The 20,682-nt window shown below is 44.6% G+C and overlaps 1 protein-coding gene across 2 annotated transcripts in view; it reads right to left on the bottom strand.

Annotated features, from left to right (window-relative positions):
• LOC110520767 (serine/threonine-protein kinase ULK4) overlaps positions 1–20,682 on the bottom strand; it is a 209,529-nt gene that overhangs the window by 122,092 nt on the left and 66,755 nt on the right. For both annotated transcript variants that reach the window (XM_036937563.1, XM_036937571.1), the window contains exons 30-32: positions 19,344–19,436; positions 6,705–6,753; positions 1,314–1,419 (exon numbers count right to left, since the gene is read on the bottom strand). In XM_036937563.1, coding sequence (XP_036793458.1) covers positions 1,314–1,419; positions 6,705–6,753; positions 19,344–19,436 — 248 coding nt within the window. The remainder of the gene's footprint in view (positions 1–1,313; positions 1,420–6,704; positions 6,754–19,343; positions 19,437–20,682) is intronic.

A 20,682-nucleotide genomic window follows, 5' to 3' on the forward strand; every position in this document is an offset into this window, starting at 1 on the left:
AGGTGCATGTTGAATGTGAAGCCCGGCTGTGAATCTATGACTCCCCCGAGCTCATGCAGAACCACGACAGGGTTGACAGGACAGGCTCTCTCAGCTCCATGCCACTCGGCGGTGGGAGAGAGATACCGTGTGGCGCTAACGGGCTAACTGTGCCGACTAGCTAATGAGAACTGTCAACACAGTACAGCCATAGCAAAATGAATCTATTATTCAATAATTGAGTGTTATGGAGCGCCTGGTTTTTGCAGCGGGCAGCCAGCTGGGCATTGAAAAGCGATGGCAGAGAAGGAAAACATGCCAAGGCAGGAGAGCCGAGCGGGTAAAGGAGTAGACAAATGGCTGCTCGGCAATGGCTGCTCGGCAGCTGGGCTGATTGTGTCAGATGTGTGCTGAGTGTAGAGCGAGAAAAAGAGAGAGAGAGGCAGACGGGTGGGTGCGGGCCGTCTGTGGACAGACAAGGAGGAGATGAACTGATAGGAGTACCACAACAGGACACACAGCCCAGCCTGTTGATGGATAGAGTGGAGGAAGAAGAGGAGAGGCTTTCATTCTTCCTTCCTCAGCTGCTGCTGGGAGACCAAAAGCCTGCCTGCGACGCTAACACGAAACACACACACACCACAAACACAACACACACACACACGGCTTAAAGCACCACAGGATCCCAATGCAATAAGCGGTCTGAGCCGAAGGTAAAGGGGTGGAGTTACTGGCAAGGAAACACACTCCAGTAACTGAAAACACAGGAGAGGAATCAACACAGGTTGTTTTGTACCTGTGTATGATTGTCTTTGTCAATGATGGAGAAACTGTTGGGTGTTGTATTACACACAGTGCTGCATTAACCCATCAAAGACGTGTTTGTCAGTCACTGTACCTTTCTGATAGAGTGGTTGGAGTCCTCACTTTACATTCAAGTCATTTAGTAGATGCTCTTATCCAGAGAGACTTACAGTAGTGAGTCATTTAGTAGATGCTCTTATCCAGAGAGACTTACAGTAGTGAGTCATTTAGTAGATGCTCTTATCCAGAGAGACTTACAGTAGTGAGTCATTTAGTAGATGCTCTTATCCAGAGAGACGTACAGTAGTGAGTCATTTAGTAGATGCTCTTATCCAGAGTGCAAACATTTTCATACTGGTCCCCCATAGGAATTAAACCCACAACCCTGGCGTTGCGAGCGCCATGTTCTACCAACTAAGTCACATGGAACCACATGGGACTTGTGCACGGTGTTCTTTGTAAATGGGGTGGAAACTGTTAGGCCTAGATACGGTACAATGCATTAATTTGTGTGAGGCAGTGCACCGTACCTTGTTGGTAGAAGGGTTGTAGATCCACGTCTTTCTGTCCAGTCAGGTTGCTGAGGAGAGCCATGGCCTTCTGCATGGTTCCACCCAGGATATTGTCCTGGTGCTCCTGGAGAGAACACAACATGGAATAAAGACACAGGAGAAATGAATAGGGGGCGAGGAAAAGGAAGGGCAAAAACCCATGGAAGCACACAGTCTTTCAGGGCAATCCTCAAATATTGAGAGCCTTAGGGATGGATTTCAGCAAATCTGCCTTAGCAATGCTTCTGCAGTACTCTTGTTTTCACAACTACTGTCCCCTGCACCCACAGTACGTCTTATTCTGAAAACTGAAGCATACAGTAGCTAACATTCTGCATTTGTATTGACTACATTATCATCTGCTGCTTACATTATACCTTTCACAGGGTCTAGATACACCTGTGTGTGCCATCTTAAGGGCCTAGATCTGATGATGACTGAAGAAATAGCTGAGCTTTAATGAAGAATAGTCATTAGCATCTTAACTTTTGAGAGGGGAAGCATCTTCAGGACCTGGCTGAGGGCTAGATGAAGAACAGCAGAGGAGCAGGGGGGCTTGGGGAGAGGGAGGAGGGAGATAGGGCAGCTTGGGGAGAGGGAGGAGGGAGAAAGGGCAGCTTGGGGAGAGGGAGGAGGGAGATGGGGGAGCTTGGGGAGAGGGCGATGGGGGAGCTTGGGGAGAGGGAGGAGTGAGATAGGGCAGCTTGGGGAGAGGGAGGGGGGAGATGGGGGAGCTTGGGGAGCGGGAGGAGGGAGATGGGGGAGCTTGGGGAGAGGGAGGAGGGAGATGGGGAGCTTGGGGAGAGGGAGGATGGAGATGGGGGAGCTTGGTGAGAGTTGGAGGAGGGAGATGGAGGAGGTGGAGGTTACTTTGGGATGTGGGGAGGATGAGCCTTGGTGAAGGTTGTGTAATTATCTGGTGAGCCTTGATGAAGGTTGTGTAATTATCTGGTGAGCCTTGGTGAAGGTTGTGTAATTATCTGGTGAGCCTTGGTGAAGGTTGTGTAATTATCTGGTGAGCAGGGTGCAGGGGATGAGCCTTGGTGAAGGTTGTGTAATTATCTGGTGAGCCTTGATGAAGGTTGTGTAATTATCTGATGAGCAGGGTGCAGGGGATGAGCCTTGGTGAAGGTTGTGTAATTATCTGGTGAGCCTTGATGAAGGTTGTGTAATTATCTGGTGAGCCTTGGTGAAGGTTGTGTAATTATCTGGTGAGCAGGGTGCAGGGGATGAGCCTTGGTGAAGGTTGTGTAATTATCTGGTGAGCAGGGTTGGATTAGGAACATAATAAGTAGGTAGGCAATGAAGGCCTGAGCTAGGATGTCTGGGATCTAGGCCAGAGTGAAAACACACACACACACACACACACACACACACACACACACACACACACACACACACACACACACACACACACACACACACACACACACACACACACACACACACACACACACACACACACAGAGAAAATCAATGCAGCCATAATTAGGGCCCAGACGATTTTTGTTCAAGGGGCTTCCACAGTTTACAGGCTGACAGGAAGGCAGAGAGAAGCAGAGAGAGAAGCACAGAGTTGGGCCAGTAGCTCAGAGATTCTCCTCAGTCTCCTGGATAAATTAGCCATGGAATCTCAAGGCCCAGAACCATCGCTTTTCCACCTGTTTTCTCTGCTAGGCCACTTGAGAAGAGCAGGGGTCATGCAGGTATCAACAGCCCTTAATGAAGAGATACATGTGTGGGCCTAGACCTAAACCCTGATGGGCTCAACTGATTGACTCACTACTTCCTATAAACACTTTGTTTAACACAAAGACTGGTTTGATTTGATAAGGATGAATAGGGAGACACATGGAGGAGAAATGTATATGGCTGTGTGGCTGCGTCCTTTCTGACAGATGACAGAGTTAAATCCAAAAGCTGGAGATAGAAACATACTGAAAAAATAAGGACGGAAAGAAAAACAAATTTTTATCGCCTCCCGAAAAAGCTTGTCCTCATTTCTGTATCTTATCAGATGTGTAATGGAATTGTGCTGTCTGCCTGCAGCTTGACTTGATCTCTCATCATCTATAATGCTAACTTCAGATCTCATCATCACAATCCCAAACATACCATTGGCTGCCTCTGGCCTCACAGTCTGAACCAACAATCACTTCAGTTCTCAACTCAACGTATGTCTCTCTGTGTTGGTTTACATGGAACTAGACTGGAGCCTCACTATCACAGGCCCAATCCCAGAACCTCAAACTCCTATGTAGCTGCTTGGCTGCCTCTTCTGAACTAACTTCAAACGTGTGTGCGTGTGTGTGTGTGTGTGTGTGTGTCTTTGCGAGGGGATAAGCAGTCGATGAATTTCTGTTGACTGCAAGGAAAATGGATTAAAAGGATTCTTCTTCTTCAGTGTGTCCTACAGTGTAAAACAAGCTCTGAAAAGTAGCTTTGCAGTACAACAAAAGACAGTGTTTATGTCTGCTATTTGACTTTCTTTCAAGCTGTAATTTGGTCTCCAGATCAATATTTGTCGCAATGCAGACTTTTCTTCTCTGCTGTTGTTAATGAGAATGGCAGAGGGGAGCGCAACTATTCTCCTAATACCAGCAATGTTGCAATCAGAGCTAGCTGTATAAACCTCTGATTCTATTAGATTCTCCTTTCTCTCTTAAAGCTCACAAACTCATACAGAGTCCACCGACTGTACATTCCTACCTACCTTCCCCCCCACACACACACAGGCAAAATTGATTTTCTTCCAATTAGATTTACACTGTCAGATGACATCAAATTGAATATGGGGCAGAGACACTACAATCAGGGGAAGGCAGAGATAAAGCCATCCTGCAACAGGATTAACATTAACCTTTAAAACAAAGCTGTTAAAACAGGGACATTTGAGGGGTCTCAAGTCTCAAGCATTATCCTTAACACAATCAATCATGATCATCAGTAAAATACCATGATGCATTGCAGCAGCCACAACAAACTAGACGTGAGCTTCAGTCTCCAGACATTAGATTCAGGACAGCAGGAAAGGAGGGCTAGAGCCTAGCATTGTTACTTGGGGCTCTTGTTGTAACCAGAGTCAAGCTCCCTAAACACTTGCTTAAGGATCAGTCTGCTGATGTTGGACCAAACTCAATCAATGCCACTGTCAATCACCACCGTCTTCCTCGCCACACTCATTAGTGAGGTGCATTACTGCTCCGTCCGTGGACCACTTTCATGCCGTCTCTGGCCCGAATCAATGCCAGTCCGTGAAACTGCTGAACTGGCCTTAAAAGTAAATAAGTGGACAGCTATTACTACTGCAGTCTGCACTAACTGTGTCGCGAAAAAGCAATTTGATACGATCCCGACCAAACCCGCATATCAGCTTCCATTGGATTGGAGAAGGCAAGCCATTGTGGTTCAGAGTAAAGTTAAAAAGTATGGTATACGTCCCAAAAGTGAACCCTATTCCCTATGTAGTGCACTACTTTTGACCAGGGCCCATAGGTCAAAAGCAGTGCACCATATAGGGAATAGGCTTCCATTTGGTACACTCACTACACACACATGGTGACTACAGTGAAGTGAGAGTGAGAAGAGCTGATTTAATCCTGTCACTATGTATCTGTAAAGCCTGTAATGGACTGGCCATAGTGTATGTCCTGTAGGTGTAACAACTAGGCACTATATGAATGGTGAACCCCAACGGTGGAGAGGAGAGCAGGATTAGTGTGTGATAGGGTCCAGACTGAGTCTATATTGGATAGAGCAGTGTTTATGTGGTTGACCTGCATGACACTGATTGGCTGGTAATGCACACTAAATGGCTCTCCTTCCTGATTGGCTGTGTATGTAACACTGCATTGTATGGTGTTAAACTGTGTGGAGGGAGGCTTTTCTAACGCATTCCAGAACTTATTCGTTGAATCACTAATTCAGAACATTAGGTCCTCTAAATGTAATGATGACATGCATGTGATAAAGTCTACATACGTCCTAGTTGGTACTGTCATGGTTAGGCCTGGCCTATACCTCCAAAACATAGAAGAAGAGACCTGTGGAAAGCAACACAACTATACCTCCAAAACATAGAAGAAGAGACCTGTGGAAAGCAACACAACTACACCTCCAAAACATAGAAGAAGAGACCTGTGGAAAGCAACACAACTATACCTCCAAAACATAGAAGAGACCCGTGGAAAGCAACACAACTATACCTCCAAAACATAGAAGAAGAGACCCGTGGAAAGCAACACAACTACACCTCCAAAACATAGAAGAAGAGACCCGTGGAAAGCAACACAACTATACCTCCAAAACATAGAAGAAGAGACCCGTGGAAAGCAACACAACTATACCTCCAAAACATAGAAGAGACCCGTGGAAAGCAACACAACTATACCTCCAAAACATAGAAGAGACCCGTGGAAAGCAACACAACTATACCTCCAAAACATAGAAGAGACCCGTGGAAAGCAACACAACACGTAAGGACAATCAACCTAACAGCTAACTGATTGCGTCTGTGTGATGTTTCTCAAAGTGTTCTTACATGCAGTGGCAACTTGTCTGAGAAGTCACCCAAGCGATAAGTTCATTAAAGAGTGCAGAGCAGTTACTGGTGGATTGAGGTCAAGGGGGAATTGGCTGTTTACTGAAATAAGCGTTCTGGTCTGATGAATATGTAACCTGTTGTAGGAGCTGGGGGACGACGACCACTTCATATTCTCACTCCATTAAGCACAGCCCCTCAAAAGGCTGTTCCGCTCCCTCCGTCACTCAATTACACAATGTACTGTGATGGGTCACCACCGCACAGCACACTCATTTGCATAATAAATCAATAAAGAACCCTGGCAAACGAGCGCTGCTGGTGCAAAACGGGCTCGGCCTGAAATGACAGAGAGAGAGAAGTAGGCAGGCGGTGGGATGGGGGTGGGGTGGATGGGAGCTAAAATGTCTGGCCCAGCAGAATTCCCCCACATAACAGCCTTTGAATTATGTTCCAATAGCCCAAAGTCCTCTCCACCCAATGGGACTCATATATTTTCACGACAGAGAATAAAACAGCCAGGTGGGGTGGGAGAGGAGGAAGCAAGGTGCTTTGTAATATGGCTTTCATCTTAACATTCCTTTCCACTAGTTTCCACCTCGGGCCGTCTGAAAGACGGAGAGAGACACAGACTCAGAGTCGAGTGGAGGTGGGAATTTGACAAACCACTTATATTTTTAGGAGATAGCTTTTTTCTTGAGCCTGGAAATGAAAAGTCGGGCAGGAAACACAAGTGATAAATAAAACCGCACACCAAAGCAGTTTCCTGGAACATAAGATTTTAGTAGTAAGAAAAAAAAGCAGCATTTTAAGTGGGACTCTTAACTTACCGCCATGACTTGAAAGACAACAGGTAGGATCCTGCTGTCTCTGACCAGGCTGTGGAGGAGGGAGAGAGAGAGAGAGGAGAGGGAGAGAGAGGGGGGAGAAGAGAGAGAGAGAGGGAGAGAGAGAGAGAAAGATGGAGAGGGGGGAGAAGAGAGAGAGAGAGGAGAGGGAGAGAGAGAGAGAAAGATGGAGAGGGGGGAGAAGAGAGAGAGACAAAGAGAGAGAAAAAGAGAGTGAGAGAAACACAGAGGCAGGTTTAGGTACCTTCATAGCACAGAGAGACGTTTCATCTTCATTAGGGTCCATGCATTGCCTCTGAATCTGAGGCCTACTGAACGTATGGCAGTATTTCAGTGTGTTTGTGTGAAGGCACCGCAGCGTGCCTCGGCTCTAAGATCAGTCATGTGAGAAAAGGACCTCTGACTAATCTTCTGCGGGGAGAAAGGAGCCTTCTGACACCTCAGCACCCAGGAGTAATGTACATCTTTATTGAAAATGACTCTCCACAGCTCCCTTATTGATTAAGCCTTTTGATTCACAACCAATTACAGCTTGTGTATAGAGGTGCTCAAAGGAAGAAAACATTGTGGCAGGCAGGCTAGACACATTTAAACAAGACTAGAGGTCACCCATAGAAAACGTATTAGAGGGAGTTTTTACATAACAATGATGTATTGCACGGCTGGGAAACATTTATTTCCCAGTTTTCCATATATGGTGTCCTCAGTCCTCCAAAGAGAATTCCATCAAATGTTTGTAAAGTAGTGTAGCTTATGTGAGGCAGCTAAGCCATTGTGCAGAACACCAGATAAGAGTAAACACCACTGCCGCTAGGAGTAAATCTCCCAATGAAGTGCAGAGGGACAACACAAGCCTGTGATTAACCAGAGAGACATCCTCTTGAGGTTGAAAGTCACATAGAAGTCAGCAGGCAACCTGAACATACTGAGAAAGGAGAAAACTGAAACATGAAATACAGATGACAACACAAAAATTGACCAGTCCTAGTTGATGTCCAATCTGCTTTCATACTAACTACACAATATCAAGTTTGTTGTAGGGGCCTACATTAGTTTGCCTACAGATGTAGGATTTTAATTTGACCTGAATTGTCACAGCAAAATAATATTGCAGCAACAGGATTTTAACGTTTAATCTATAATGTTGCTTGATTGGTGGTTAGGTTATTAGGCTACATGAAAAGTGCAATACTGTTAATATAACCGTGTGTTAGTGTGGGCTTTCATTGAATGTATGTAAATCCCGAAGCTCATCTGCATTTCCTGTGGTGCAGGAACATTTATGTAACAAAAGAGTGATCAAATTAAGATCCTACACATGTATATATGCAGTGTACTATATAACAGACAAACTCCACTCTTCCCTCTCTCCCTCCACTCTTCCCTCTCTCCCTCCACTCCCTCCCCTCTCCCTCCTCTCTCCCCTCTCCCTCCACTCTTTCCTCTCTCCCTCCACTCCCTCCCCTCTCCCTCCACTCCTCCCTGACCTCCTCCATTATTGTAGTTCAGAAACAACCCTCTCCCATCGATCTCCGTGTGAACCTGAGTGATGACACGTCATTAACATTAAATTGTGCTCATAAAACAAAACAGGAACAAATATGGAGAGTTAAAGGTGAGCAGAGGGCCTGGGTCGTAATTCCACTTTACCCCCATAGAGTAGACTAGACAGAGGTGTAACCAGAACTGATGAATGGCCAAGCTTTATCTCCCTGACGGGGTGACAGAGGAGTGTAAATAGCCAGGCTTCTTCTCCAAGCCTCACAGATTGCCGAGCCTGCATCCCAAATTACACCCTATATAGCACTATATAGGGGATAGGGTGCCAATTGGGACGCATCTACATTGAACTGAAGGCATCCTGTGTGCGAAGTGACATTAAATTATAGCTCAACTTAGGCTACATCGAGGGCCCAGCCAACGAAAAGTCTTTCCCTGTGTCGTGATGACTCACATAGCTTTCAGCCATTAAATCTGAAGACAAATCAGGTCCATCTGTAGGGTGGTAGTGTCTCACCCCCAGCCTGCATGGTTAGCATTCCCAGTTCCACATCATTCTACATCCATAGCACCCTGCATCACTGTCACGTTAAGAGAAACTGAACTACCGAAATCCGTTCCTGTCAAGGCAGCCAGTAATACTGATACAGGCCTGTTGAAGACTTATTATAGAGAAGGAATAACTGAACTGAAACCATGTCAACAGCAGTGGATACTATCTGGGTCAAAGCCATGGCTCTCTAAACACGATCCTACACAAGTTTTGGGCTAATGACAACTAATGCATCACACAGTATGCATGTACAGTACAACTCATTTCTCAACTTCAATACATCTCTGTGCCATACAGAATCTAGACTGTCCTTAACGTTAGGGGGGGAAAAAAACTCTAATTTTCATGTAGACGCAGATTGCGTGGATGAAGTGGCATTTGCCCAGCTAGGCTGGAGGGCAAAATAATAAGATCCGCTCTGCCCACATTCTCCACGGCTGCAGACAACCTTCTGATCTTATTTACAATCTGATGAAGTTGAGAGTGTGCCTGAGTACAGCTCTGATTCAACCTGTCACGCTTCCTTAATAATGGCACAATGTGTGGATGACATTTAACACAGTCGGTCTACTACCACAGATCCTCCAGCAGCTGCCTGGGAGGGATTTGGATTTTTATATTAAAAATCTCTCTCTCTCTCTCTCTCTCTCTCTCTCTCTCTCTCTCTCTCTCTCTCTCTCTCTCTCTCTCTCTCTCTCTCTCTCTCTCTCTCTCTCTCTCTCTCTCTCTCTCTCTCTCTCTCTCTCTCTCTCTCTCTCTCTATGTTTTAAACAATGCAAATGTTAATAATTACCGTATAAACCTCAAGAAATGATGAAATCTATAATTGTGATATCATGGATGGTCAGTCCTTGCATCCATAGCTCTGTCTATGAATTTAAGTCTGGTTATATTTCTCCAGGACCATCCCTCAGCTTTTTCCCAAAACAGGCTGGTGACCACTTTGTTATTGTCTCCATGAAGGATTCTAGCTTTAAGATTAGGTACACAGAGCCTTCAGGAAGTATTCTCACCCCTGGACTTATTCCACATGTTGTTGTGTTACAGCCTGAACTCAACATGGATTAAAGGGATAATCCAGCCCAAACCACTAATTCATAAGATTACGTGTTAAATAGTGTTAAATGACACTCATATTTCAATATTTTCTTTGGAACAAGTTATAATAATTTGGTCATTATAACAAGGTTGGTAGAAACATGTGAAAATTGTTTTTGGAAATCTGTTGTAGCTCAAGTCTACTACAAAACCCTCAATGCAATGCTCTCTCTCTCTGGGCTGGCTGGCCGGCCAGTTAGTTAGCTAGCTAGAAAACATAGCTACGCACAACAATACCAACATCAATATCAGCATGTGAAGTAGCTAGCTAGCTGTAAAACATAGCTATGCACAACAATACCAACATCAATATCAGCATGTGAAGTAGCTAGCTAGCTGTAAAACATAGCTACGCACAACAATACCAACATCAATATCAGCATGTGAAGTAGCTAGCTAGCTGTAAAACATAGCTACGCACAACAATACCAACATCAATATCAGCATGTGAAGTAGCTAGCTAGCTGTAAAATCGGCTAAACAAACTGCACTCTCACCGACAGTCAGTTGGGTGGGGCGTTTCTCCATTCATTGCCCTGTGGGATTCCTATCTCCTCCTTTCTGTAATATCTCTGCTTATCCCACACACAGGGGGCATTGCAACATGGTACTTGAAGTTTAATAATTTGCTACACTGTTTAGATTGGGTACATCTAAGCAAAATCTCTACTTTGTCATGAGGATATAGATGTATGTATGTGTTCTATTGGCTGATTTGGCGATCTGGAGAAGAGGTCATTGTTTTAAAAGCGTTATGAAATCTGATAGTGTGGTAACCCCTATGACGAGAATGATGTCGTTAAGATGCACTCCTACACAATTTCCTGATTTTCAAAGACGGACCAGATAGAAGTTAAATCACGGGGACATCTGTTATTTTACCCAGCGATAGAACATAGGCTTTCACCAAATTGACAGGAGTATCATGATTTTATTTCTGGGGGCGGATTATTCCTTTAAATATATATTTTTTTCTCACCTATCTACACAATACCCCATAATGACAAAGTGAAAACATGTTTTTTGAAAGGTACAGACGAATGGTATTGTAAATGAAATACAGAAATATCTCATTTCCATAACTATTCACACCCCTTTGCAATGACACTCCAAACTGAGCTCCGGTGCATCCAGTTTCCTTTGATCATCCTTGAGATGCCACTACAACCTGATTGGAGTCCACCTGTGGCCATGATTTAGAAAGAAACACACCTGTCTATACAAGGTCCTACTGTTGACAGTGAAGAAACTATGCCAAGGAACTGTCTCCGAGAGAGAATTGTGATGAGGCATATATCTGGAACGGTATGAAACAATTTCTAGAGTGTTAAGTTTCCAAGAACACAGTGGTCTCCATCATTGGGAGATGGAAAAAAAGCTGGAACTACGCAGATCCTGCCTAGAGCTGGCCGTCCAACCAAACAACAGGGCAAGAAGGACCTTGATCAGGGAGGTGACCAAGAACCCAATGACCACTCTGACAGAACAACAGAGTTCCTTGCCTGAGATGGGAGAACCTGCCAGAATCTGGGCATTATGGGAGAGTGGCCAAACAGAAGCCACTCCTAAGAAAAAGGCACATGACAGCACACCTGGAGTCTGCAAAAGGGCACATGACTCATAAGACAAAATATTCTATGGTCTGAGGAGACAAAAATGTAACTCTTTTGCCTGAATGCAAAGCGATATGTATGGAGAAAATCATGCACAGTTCATCACCCGTCTAACACCATCCCTACCGTGTAGCATGGTGGCAGCATCATGCTATGAGGATGCTTTTCAGCGGCAGGGACTGAGAGACTGGTAAGGACAGAGGGAACAAAATACAGGCAAATCCTTGATGAGAACCCACTTCAAAGTGCAAAAGACTGGGTGCAAAGATGTACGTTCCAACAGGACCTCAAGCATACAGCCAAAGCAACACTGGAATGGCTTCAGAACTATAATGTGAAAGTCCTTGAGTGGCCCAGCCAAAGCCCAGACTTGAATTACATTGAAAATCTGTGGAAAGACTTGAAGATTGCTGGTCAACCCCAACTCCCCATCTAACTTAACAGAGCTTGAGAAAATCTGCAACGAAGAATTAAACTGTAATCGCCACCAAAGGTGCTTCTACACAGTATTGACTCTGGGGTGTGAATACTTATGTAAATTAGATATCTGTATTTCATTTGCCATACATTTGCTAAAATGTCTAAAAACATGTTTATATAGATTTTAGATTTTTAACCTTTATTTAAGTAGGCAAGTCCGTTAAGAACAAATTCTGTCTTTGCACTTTGTAATTATGGGGTATTGTGATACATTTTTAATTCCGGCTGTAACACAAAATGTGGGAGAAGTCAAGAGGTATGAATACTTTCTGAAGGCACTGTATAGTAGTATAGTAGTAGTGATGTAATCATTTAAAGTCTGAAATGTGGAGTGTACAGTAATAGTGGACATTAGTGCCAGTAAAACATCTTCCAACCTCACTCTGGAAGCATTGTGAGGCAGCCTCTATCCTTAACTGTGCACTGTTCCCATCCACTTTGCTCCACATGGCTCCCCTGACTGTCAGAGAGTGTGACACAGACAGTCCTGCAGGTCATCTCTGCTGCCTGTCAGAGGGAGAAGCTGAGGCTGAATGAACAGAGCTGCTGCCTGCCACTGAGCCATGTCAAACCAAACCAACACAGCTCAAGCCCAGCCAGCTCTTCAGACCGGCCAGTGACACTGATAGTACGAGGTAACACTCCCATTCCTCATTTACACACACCAGCTGTCAGAGCTGATTACACACACACGAACGCACACACAAAAACACACGAAAGCACAGACGAACAGACCCACGAACACACACAGTCAGGGATGAGGTTTTGCTCTATTCCTCTGACCGCACTCAACTCTGCTGTCCACTCCAATCAGCAGAGAGGAGCAGAGGTCTCCATGCAGGCAGCACAGGTGGCAGACAGAGGAGAGGAAAGGAGGGAGGAGAGGACACCTGGGGATCCCAGGCTTTTAACACAATGGCTGTGACCAAAATGGCACCCTGTGCCTTTTAGAGTGCACTACGTTTGAACAGGGCTCATAGGCCTCTGGTCCGAAGTATTGCACGATAGGCTGCCATTTGCGACACATTCAAAACAACACCCATGCCTGTTCATCCAACTGACCAATCACTCATTGTGTATGCACAGACTACCAGGCAACGGTACCGCGTTGACCAATAGCACGATATCAGCACGACTCCAGTCAAATCAAATAATAATACCACAATGCGCGTAGCCTTGATGTAGTCAGCGTGTAACCTCCGTTAACCTGCTCATTAGAAAGGATCAGGTTTTTATTAGCGGTAGCATGCCGGCTTCCTGTAGCTGTGAGGCTGACTTCCGCTGGGATAAAAGCATTTTTCAAATTCCTGCTAATCAGGGTGTAAAAGCATTCCGGCAGATAGAACTGGTTTTGCTTCACTTGCTAAAGCGGGCACAGCTAGGCAGACTGACTGAGCCCACACAAAGGCAACAACGGCCAAAGGTTCAGATAATTGGAAAGTTTGAACTCTGTATCAAACCTGATAATGAGGGGGAAAGACATACTTGTATGAAGCCCTGTTAAAGTCCCAATTTGCAATCTAATTTAAGCCAGAACCCATCAAGGAGAGAGCTCTGCACTTTTTTAGGACTTTATCAAGCAGTGGTAAATGCAATTTAATTTCTCATTGTAAATGTAATAGCTCGTCTCAGACAAGGGAAATACAACCAACAGGAGTGTGTAGCAGATTGCTGACATCAATTTGAATAGTTCAGTTGGCTCTCTCAGTGCCAGATAGATAGACAGAGGGAGGTGTGGGGGCTGGCTTGTGTTCAGAGCCTTGACAGAAATGGCAGTCAGTCTGGGATGTGTTGGAGATCGAAGATAAAACTATGTAAGCGCACCCAGCTGGTGTCCATCATCACCTTCTCAACGACCAGGCAGGCAGCACAGAAACACAGAGAAACCAGCTCTCAATTCATCACAGACAGCGGCTCCCAAATGCCCCTGGTCCATAGTAGTGCACTATGTAGGGAACAGAGTACCCTTGTTTCATGAGGATCACCCAGATGAGAGGGCTTGAGGAACTATCAGGGAGACAATGGCAACATGCTTTAGATACAGTATACTACCATCACCAGACCAGCCTGGCATCTACTGCTCTTCAACTATTTCAACATCCTGCACAGCTTTATTCATTGATAAACCCATATAATACCTTACTTAGTATACAGACTGCTATCGCCTTACTATGGTGCAGTGGTGGTGTTCACAGTTTATTACACAGCAGAGTGAAATCTTATTCATTCTAACGACTTCTTCTGCATCGTTCAGTCACATCACGTTCCCACCTCTGCTAAGCAGCGCAGTCCCTAACTTAGGCTTAGTCTGACCTTTCCTCTGTAACAGATCAATATTCCTTACTAATCCCAAGCACACAAAGGGCCTGTCTGCCTGCCTGCTGCCTGCCATTAGGTTAGAGGACAGTCTGGCTCTCTGATGAACACTGGAATATCCATGGTTAATACTAAACACTATGCAGGAATCTCATACAACTGCAGCAGCTAGCTAGCTATAGCAACCTACAACATACTGTACATCCCAAATGTCACCCTTTTCCCTACATAGAGCACTACTTTTGACTAGAGCCCTATGGGTCCTGTTCAAACATAGTGCCCTATATAGGGAATAGAGTTCCATTTGAGATCCAGACAGTCTTCAAAGAGGGTGGGAGTGGACGGGTTGGTTAAGGACATTCTCAGATTTCCTTTTGAAAAGTGACATTACGTCTTCCTCTTTGTGCTCCAGGTCCAGTGTGATCTGAAAGCCATTGAGCAGGATGACAGACATACTGCTGAGGTGTGTGTTGCCACCAGCTGGTGAAAGACTCCTTTAAAACTCCCCCGGGAGCTGTTAACCCCCCTGTTCTGTTCTCCTGTTCTCCTTCTATCAGCTCCACTGTTCTCCCCTGAACAGCAGCGACATGGCGGTGACATCACACCTCTCCTGTAGGCTGGTCCTATTTGGACACACCCAATCATCAATCAATCGATGACTTTCCTTTCCCAGGGAACGGTTTCCTCTCCTTCAGCCCAGTGTGTGTGAGTGTGCGCGCGTGTGTGACCTTGCGTACGACCGTGTTTGCGTGTGTGAGTGTGTTACTGTTGCAGCATATCAGGGAAGACCTACCTCTGAGAATCTCTTTAACATCACATTACCAGTGTAGCTTTCTTTCAATAAGGACAAGCCAATGCCTCGTGTCTGTGTGCTTATGCATCAACTTCTGCAATTAAATAATGTCTCTATGTGAGTATTTCTCTAAAATTAGTTTAAGTTTGCTCTTATTTATGCTCTACTTTCCCCTATGATTCAGATAACTGAACGGAGGAGGGGTGGAACGGCCCTGGCAAGCCAAGGAAACGTGGTGTGAGCTGAATTCTAGATGTGCCATGCACTGTGAGTTTGTGCCCTGCAGGCAGGCAGCTACAGAGGGAGGAGGGGGATCTACAGTGTGTTATTAGGGAAACAGTGCAGTGTTGGGCCTGAGCTCCACACTGCTCCCTACATGAGGCCACAACTCTGGAACACCCCTCAACATGCTGATGCTGCGAAAAGGTCAAGCATATTAAACTATGTATTAGGCTGCTGATAAACAATACAATTATTGACTTCGTGATTTTGTTTTCTCGGGTAGTAATAATTACATGAATGATCTGATGTGTCCAAAACCAGCTTATGGTTTACAGCTTTAAGGGAGGGAAGGAGAGAGAGACTTTTTACCTACTTAATGTACCACAGTGTGCCATCACAACAGCAAGATGTGTGACCTGTTGCCACAAGAAAAGGGCAATCAGTGAAGAACAAACACCATTGTAAATACAACCCATATTTATGTTAATTTATTTCCCCTTTTGTACTAACTATTTGTACATCATTACAACACTTTATATAGACATAATGACATTTGAAATGGCTTTATTCTGTTGGAACTTTTGTGAGTGTGATGTTTACTGTAAGGTTTTTATTGTTTATTTCACTTTTGTTTCTTGTCTATTTCACTTGCTTTGGCAATGTAAACATATGTTTCCCATGCCAATAAAGACCCTTAAATTGAAATTGAATTGAGAGAGAGAAACAGAGAGAGAGGAGAGAGACAGAAAGAGAAAGACAGAAGAGAGAGATCAATTCACTTTTTTTATTTGATAATTTCTTAACCCCCAGAAATAATTTCTTAACTTAATATTCAACACCAGAAAAAAAATGCAAGTGTTAATCAAGATGCTGTGTTGTCTCTTCAGGTTGCGTTGTGTACAACAGATGCCATAGCAACCCCATCGCAACTCACCTCCATAAACTCTAGGTAGATAATAACAGATGCCATAGCAACCCCATCGCAACTCACCTCCATAAACTCTGGGTAGACAATAACAGATGCCATAGCAACCCCATTGCAACTCACCTCCATAAACTCTGGGTAGACAATAACAGATGCCATAGCAACCCCATCGCAACTCACCTCCATAAACTCTGGGTAGACAATAACAGATGGCATAGCAACCCCATTGCAACTCACCTCCATAAACTCTGGGTAGACAATAACAGATGCCATAGCAACCCCATCGCAACTCACCTCCATAAACTGTAGGTAGATAATAACAGATGCCACAGCAACCCCATCGCAACTCACCTCCATAAACTCTGGGTAGACAATAACAGATGCCATAGCAACCCCATTGCAACTCACCTCCATAAACTCTGGGTAGACAATAACAGATGCCATAGCAACCCCATTGCAACTCACCTCCATAAACTCTAGGTAGACAATAACAGATGCCACAGCAACCCCATTGCAACTCACCTCCATAAACTCTGGGTAGACAATAACAGATGCCATAGCAACCCCATTGCAACTCACCTCCATAAACTCTAGGTAGACAATAACAGATGCCATAGCAACCCCATTGCAACTCACCTCCATAAACTCTAGGTAGATAATAACAGATGCCATAGCAACCCCATTGCAACTCACCTCCATAAACTCTGGGTAGACAATAACAGATGCCATAGCAACCCCATCGCAACTCACCTCCATAAACTCTGGGTAGACAATAACAGATGCCACAGCAACCCCATCGCAACTCACCTCCATAAACTCTGGGTAATAACAGATGCCATAGCAACCCCATCGCAACATCAAGATGACATTGTGTTGGTTAGACTCTTTGGTTTTCTTTAAGATGACATTGTGTTGGTTAGACTCTCTGGTTTTCATCAAGATGACACTGTGTTGGTTAGACTCTCTGGTTTTCATCAAGATGACACTGTGTTGGTTAGACTCTCTGGTTTTCTTCAAGATGACACTGTGTTGGTTAGACTCTCTGGTTTTCTTCAAGATGACATTGTGTTGGTTAGACTCTCTGGTTTTCTTCAAGATGACACTGTGTTGGTTAGACTCTGGTTTTCTTCAAGATGACATTGTGTTGGTTAGACTCTCTGGTTTTCTTCAAGATGACACTGTGTTGGTTAGACTCTCTGGTTTTCTTCAAGATGACATTGTGTTGGTTAGACTCTCTGGTTTTCTTCAAGATGACACTGTGTTGGTTAGACTCTGGTTTTCTTCAAGATTACATTGTGTTGGTTAGACTCTGGTTTTCTTCAAGATGACACTGTGTTGGTTAGACTCTCTGGTTTTCTTCAAGATGACATTGTGTTGGTTAGACTCTCTGGTTTTCATCAAGATGACATTGTGTTGGTTAGACTCTGGTTTTCTTCAAGATGACACTGTGTTGGTTAGACTCTCAGGTTTTCTTCAAGATGACATTGTGTTGGTTAGACTCTCTGGTTTTCTTCAAGATGACACTGTGTTGGTTAGAGTCCTAGTCTGTCTATCTGGAGATGGTTTAGAACAGGGTTCCCCAGCTGGCAACCCGCGGGCCGAATGCTTTTATTTGGCAACTAAAATGTTCTGAGCACAAAATATATATATATGTTCCATGGTTGGACATAAAAGACTGTGAAAACACCAGGAAATATATATATATGTTCCATGGTTGGATATAAAAGACTGTGAAAACACCAGGAAATATATATATATGTTCCATGGTTGGACATAAAAGACTGTAAAAACACCAGGAAATATATTTATATGTTCCATGGTTGGACATAAAAGACTGTAAAAACACCAGGAAATATATATATATGTTCCATGGTTGGACATAAAAGACTGTGAAAACACCAGGAAATATATATATATATGTTCCATGGTTGGACATAAAAGACTGTAAAAACACCAGGAAATATATTTATATGTTCCATGGTTGGACATAAAAGACTGTAAAAACACCAGGAAAGATATATATATGTTCCATGGTTGGAGATAAAAGACTGTGAAAACACCAGGAAATATATATATATATGTTCCATGGTTGGACATAAAAGACTGTGAAAACACCAGGAAATATATATATATATGCTCCATGGTTGGATATAAAAGACTGTGAAAACACCAGGAAATATATATATATGTTCCATGGTTGGACATAAAAGACTGTGAAAACACCAGGAAATCAGCTCCAAGTAATTTTGATTTTGAAATCTGTTTCCAAGTATTCCCACACATAGTAGAGACGTGATTATATACAAACGTAAACAAGGTTTTAAATGATTATGTTTAGTTTAATATTATATCTGTGCTTCTTGTGGTCAGTTTGCAGTCTACAAATGATTAGTAATTATGTTCCAGACCCCCGACCATCCTCCAGACCATCCTCCAGACCATCCTCCAGACCATCCTCCAGACCATCCTCCAGACCATCCTCCAGACCTCCAGACCATCCTCCAGACCTCCAGACCATCCTCCAGACCTCCAGACCATCCTCCAGACCATCCTCCAGACCATCCTCCAGACCTCCAGACCATCCTCCAGACCATCCTCCAGACCATCCTCCAGACCATCCTCCAGAAACAAAACGGCCCACGGCTGAATCTAGTTGATGATCCCTGGTTTAGAAGTTATTTATTTTATTTTACCCCTTGTTCTCCCCAATATTGTGATATCCAAATTGGTAGTTCCAGTCTTGTCCCATCACTGCAACTCCCCTAGAGAGCCGTGCGTCCTCCAAAACACGACCCTGCCAAGCAGCACTGCTTCTTGACACACTGCTCACTTAACCCGGAAGCCAGTCGCACCAATGTTTCGGAGGAAACACCGTCCAGCTGGTGCTCAAAGTCAAGGAATCGCTAGAACGCGATGCGACAATGAAATCCCGGGCCGGCCAAACCCTTCCCTTAACCCGGACGACGCTGGGCCGATAATGCGCCGCCTCATGGGTCTCCCGGTCACAGTCGGCTGTGACACAGCCTGGGATCGAACCAGGGTCTGTAATGACACCTCAAGCACTGCAAAGCAGTGACTTAGACCGTTGCGCCACTCAGGAGGCTGGTTTAGAAGGTTTTACCTGTTGACGGGGCTGCTGTGTTCTGTGAGGGCCACCAGCAGCTTGAGAGCGTAGACTGGGATTGGGTCTGGCTCCAACAGGAGAGATTCATACCTGTACAACATAGGAGAGGCATTAGTCACACTTTATATGGATAGCTATTACGGTAGTCCCCTACAGAGAGGTTTAGGGTCTAGTTAGTTCAACAGCTTGTTGATCGGTGTATAGATGTTTTACTAACTATCGAGAAATCCTCTGCAGAGAACTGGCCAACACATATGGGGACTGGTTTAAATATTGAATTCAATAAATCTAAATAACTAATGAAAAAAACATAAATACATTCAATAAATCTAAAACGTTTATTTGAAATGTTTATTTATACACTAGGGAACTGGCCAAATAAAGTTAACAAAACAAGAAGGTTCACTACTTTGACTGCACTCCACACACCCAGGCCCAGATGAACAGTGGAGCTGGACTGGCTCTCAGTTTCTGGTCATTAATTAATCCATGTCATCAGAGCTTTTAAATGAGCTAAAGTTGAGAAGTCTGCAGAAGCAGCTGAAGACAGGGAGGCACAAAGGGAGAGGGTAGAGGAGAGGAGAATAGAGAGAGAGGAGAGGAGAAAGAGGAGAGTAGAGAGAGAGAGGAGAGTAGAGAGAGAGAGAGGAGAGTAGAGAGAGGGGGAAGAGAGAGAGAGGAGAGTAGAGAGAGAGAGATAGGGTAGAGGAGAGTAGAGAGAGAGGAGAGATAGGGTAGAGGAGAGGAGAGGAGAGAGGGTAGAGGAGAGTAGAGAGAGAGAGGGTAGAGAAGAGTAGAGAGAGAGGGTAGAGGAGAGGAGAGAGAGAGGGTAGAGGAGAGTAGAGAGAGAGAGAAAGAAGAGTAGAGAGAGAGAGAAAGAAGAGTAGAGAGAGAGAGAAAGAAGAGTAGAGAGAGAGAGGAGAGAGGGTAGAGGAGAGTAGAGAGAGAGAGGAGAGAGGGTAGAGGAGAGTAGAGAGAGAGGGTAGAGGAGAGTAGAGAGAGAGAGGAGAGGAGAGTAGAGAGAGAGAGGGTAGAGGAGAGGAGAGAGAGAGGGTAGAGGAGAGTAGAGAGAGAGAGAAAGAAGAGTAGAGAGAGAGAAAGAAGAGTAGAGAGAGAGAGAAAGAAGAGTAGAGAGAGAGAGGAGAGAGGGTAGAGGAGAGTAGAGAGAGAGAGGAGAGAGGGTAGAGGAGAGTAGAGAGAGAGGGTAGAGGAGAGTAGAGAGAGAGAGGAGAGGAGAGTAGAGAGAGAGAGAAAGAAGAGTAGAGAGAGAGAGGAGAGAGGATAGAGGAGAGTAGAGAGAGAGAGGAGAGAGGGTAGAGGAGAGTAGAGAGAGAGG

Source organism: Oncorhynchus mykiss, chromosome 2 (assembly GCF_013265735.2).
Source record: "Oncorhynchus mykiss isolate Arlee chromosome 2, USDA_OmykA_1.1, whole genome shotgun sequence".
NCBI lineage: Eukaryota > Metazoa > Chordata > Actinopteri > Salmoniformes > Salmonidae > Oncorhynchus > Oncorhynchus mykiss.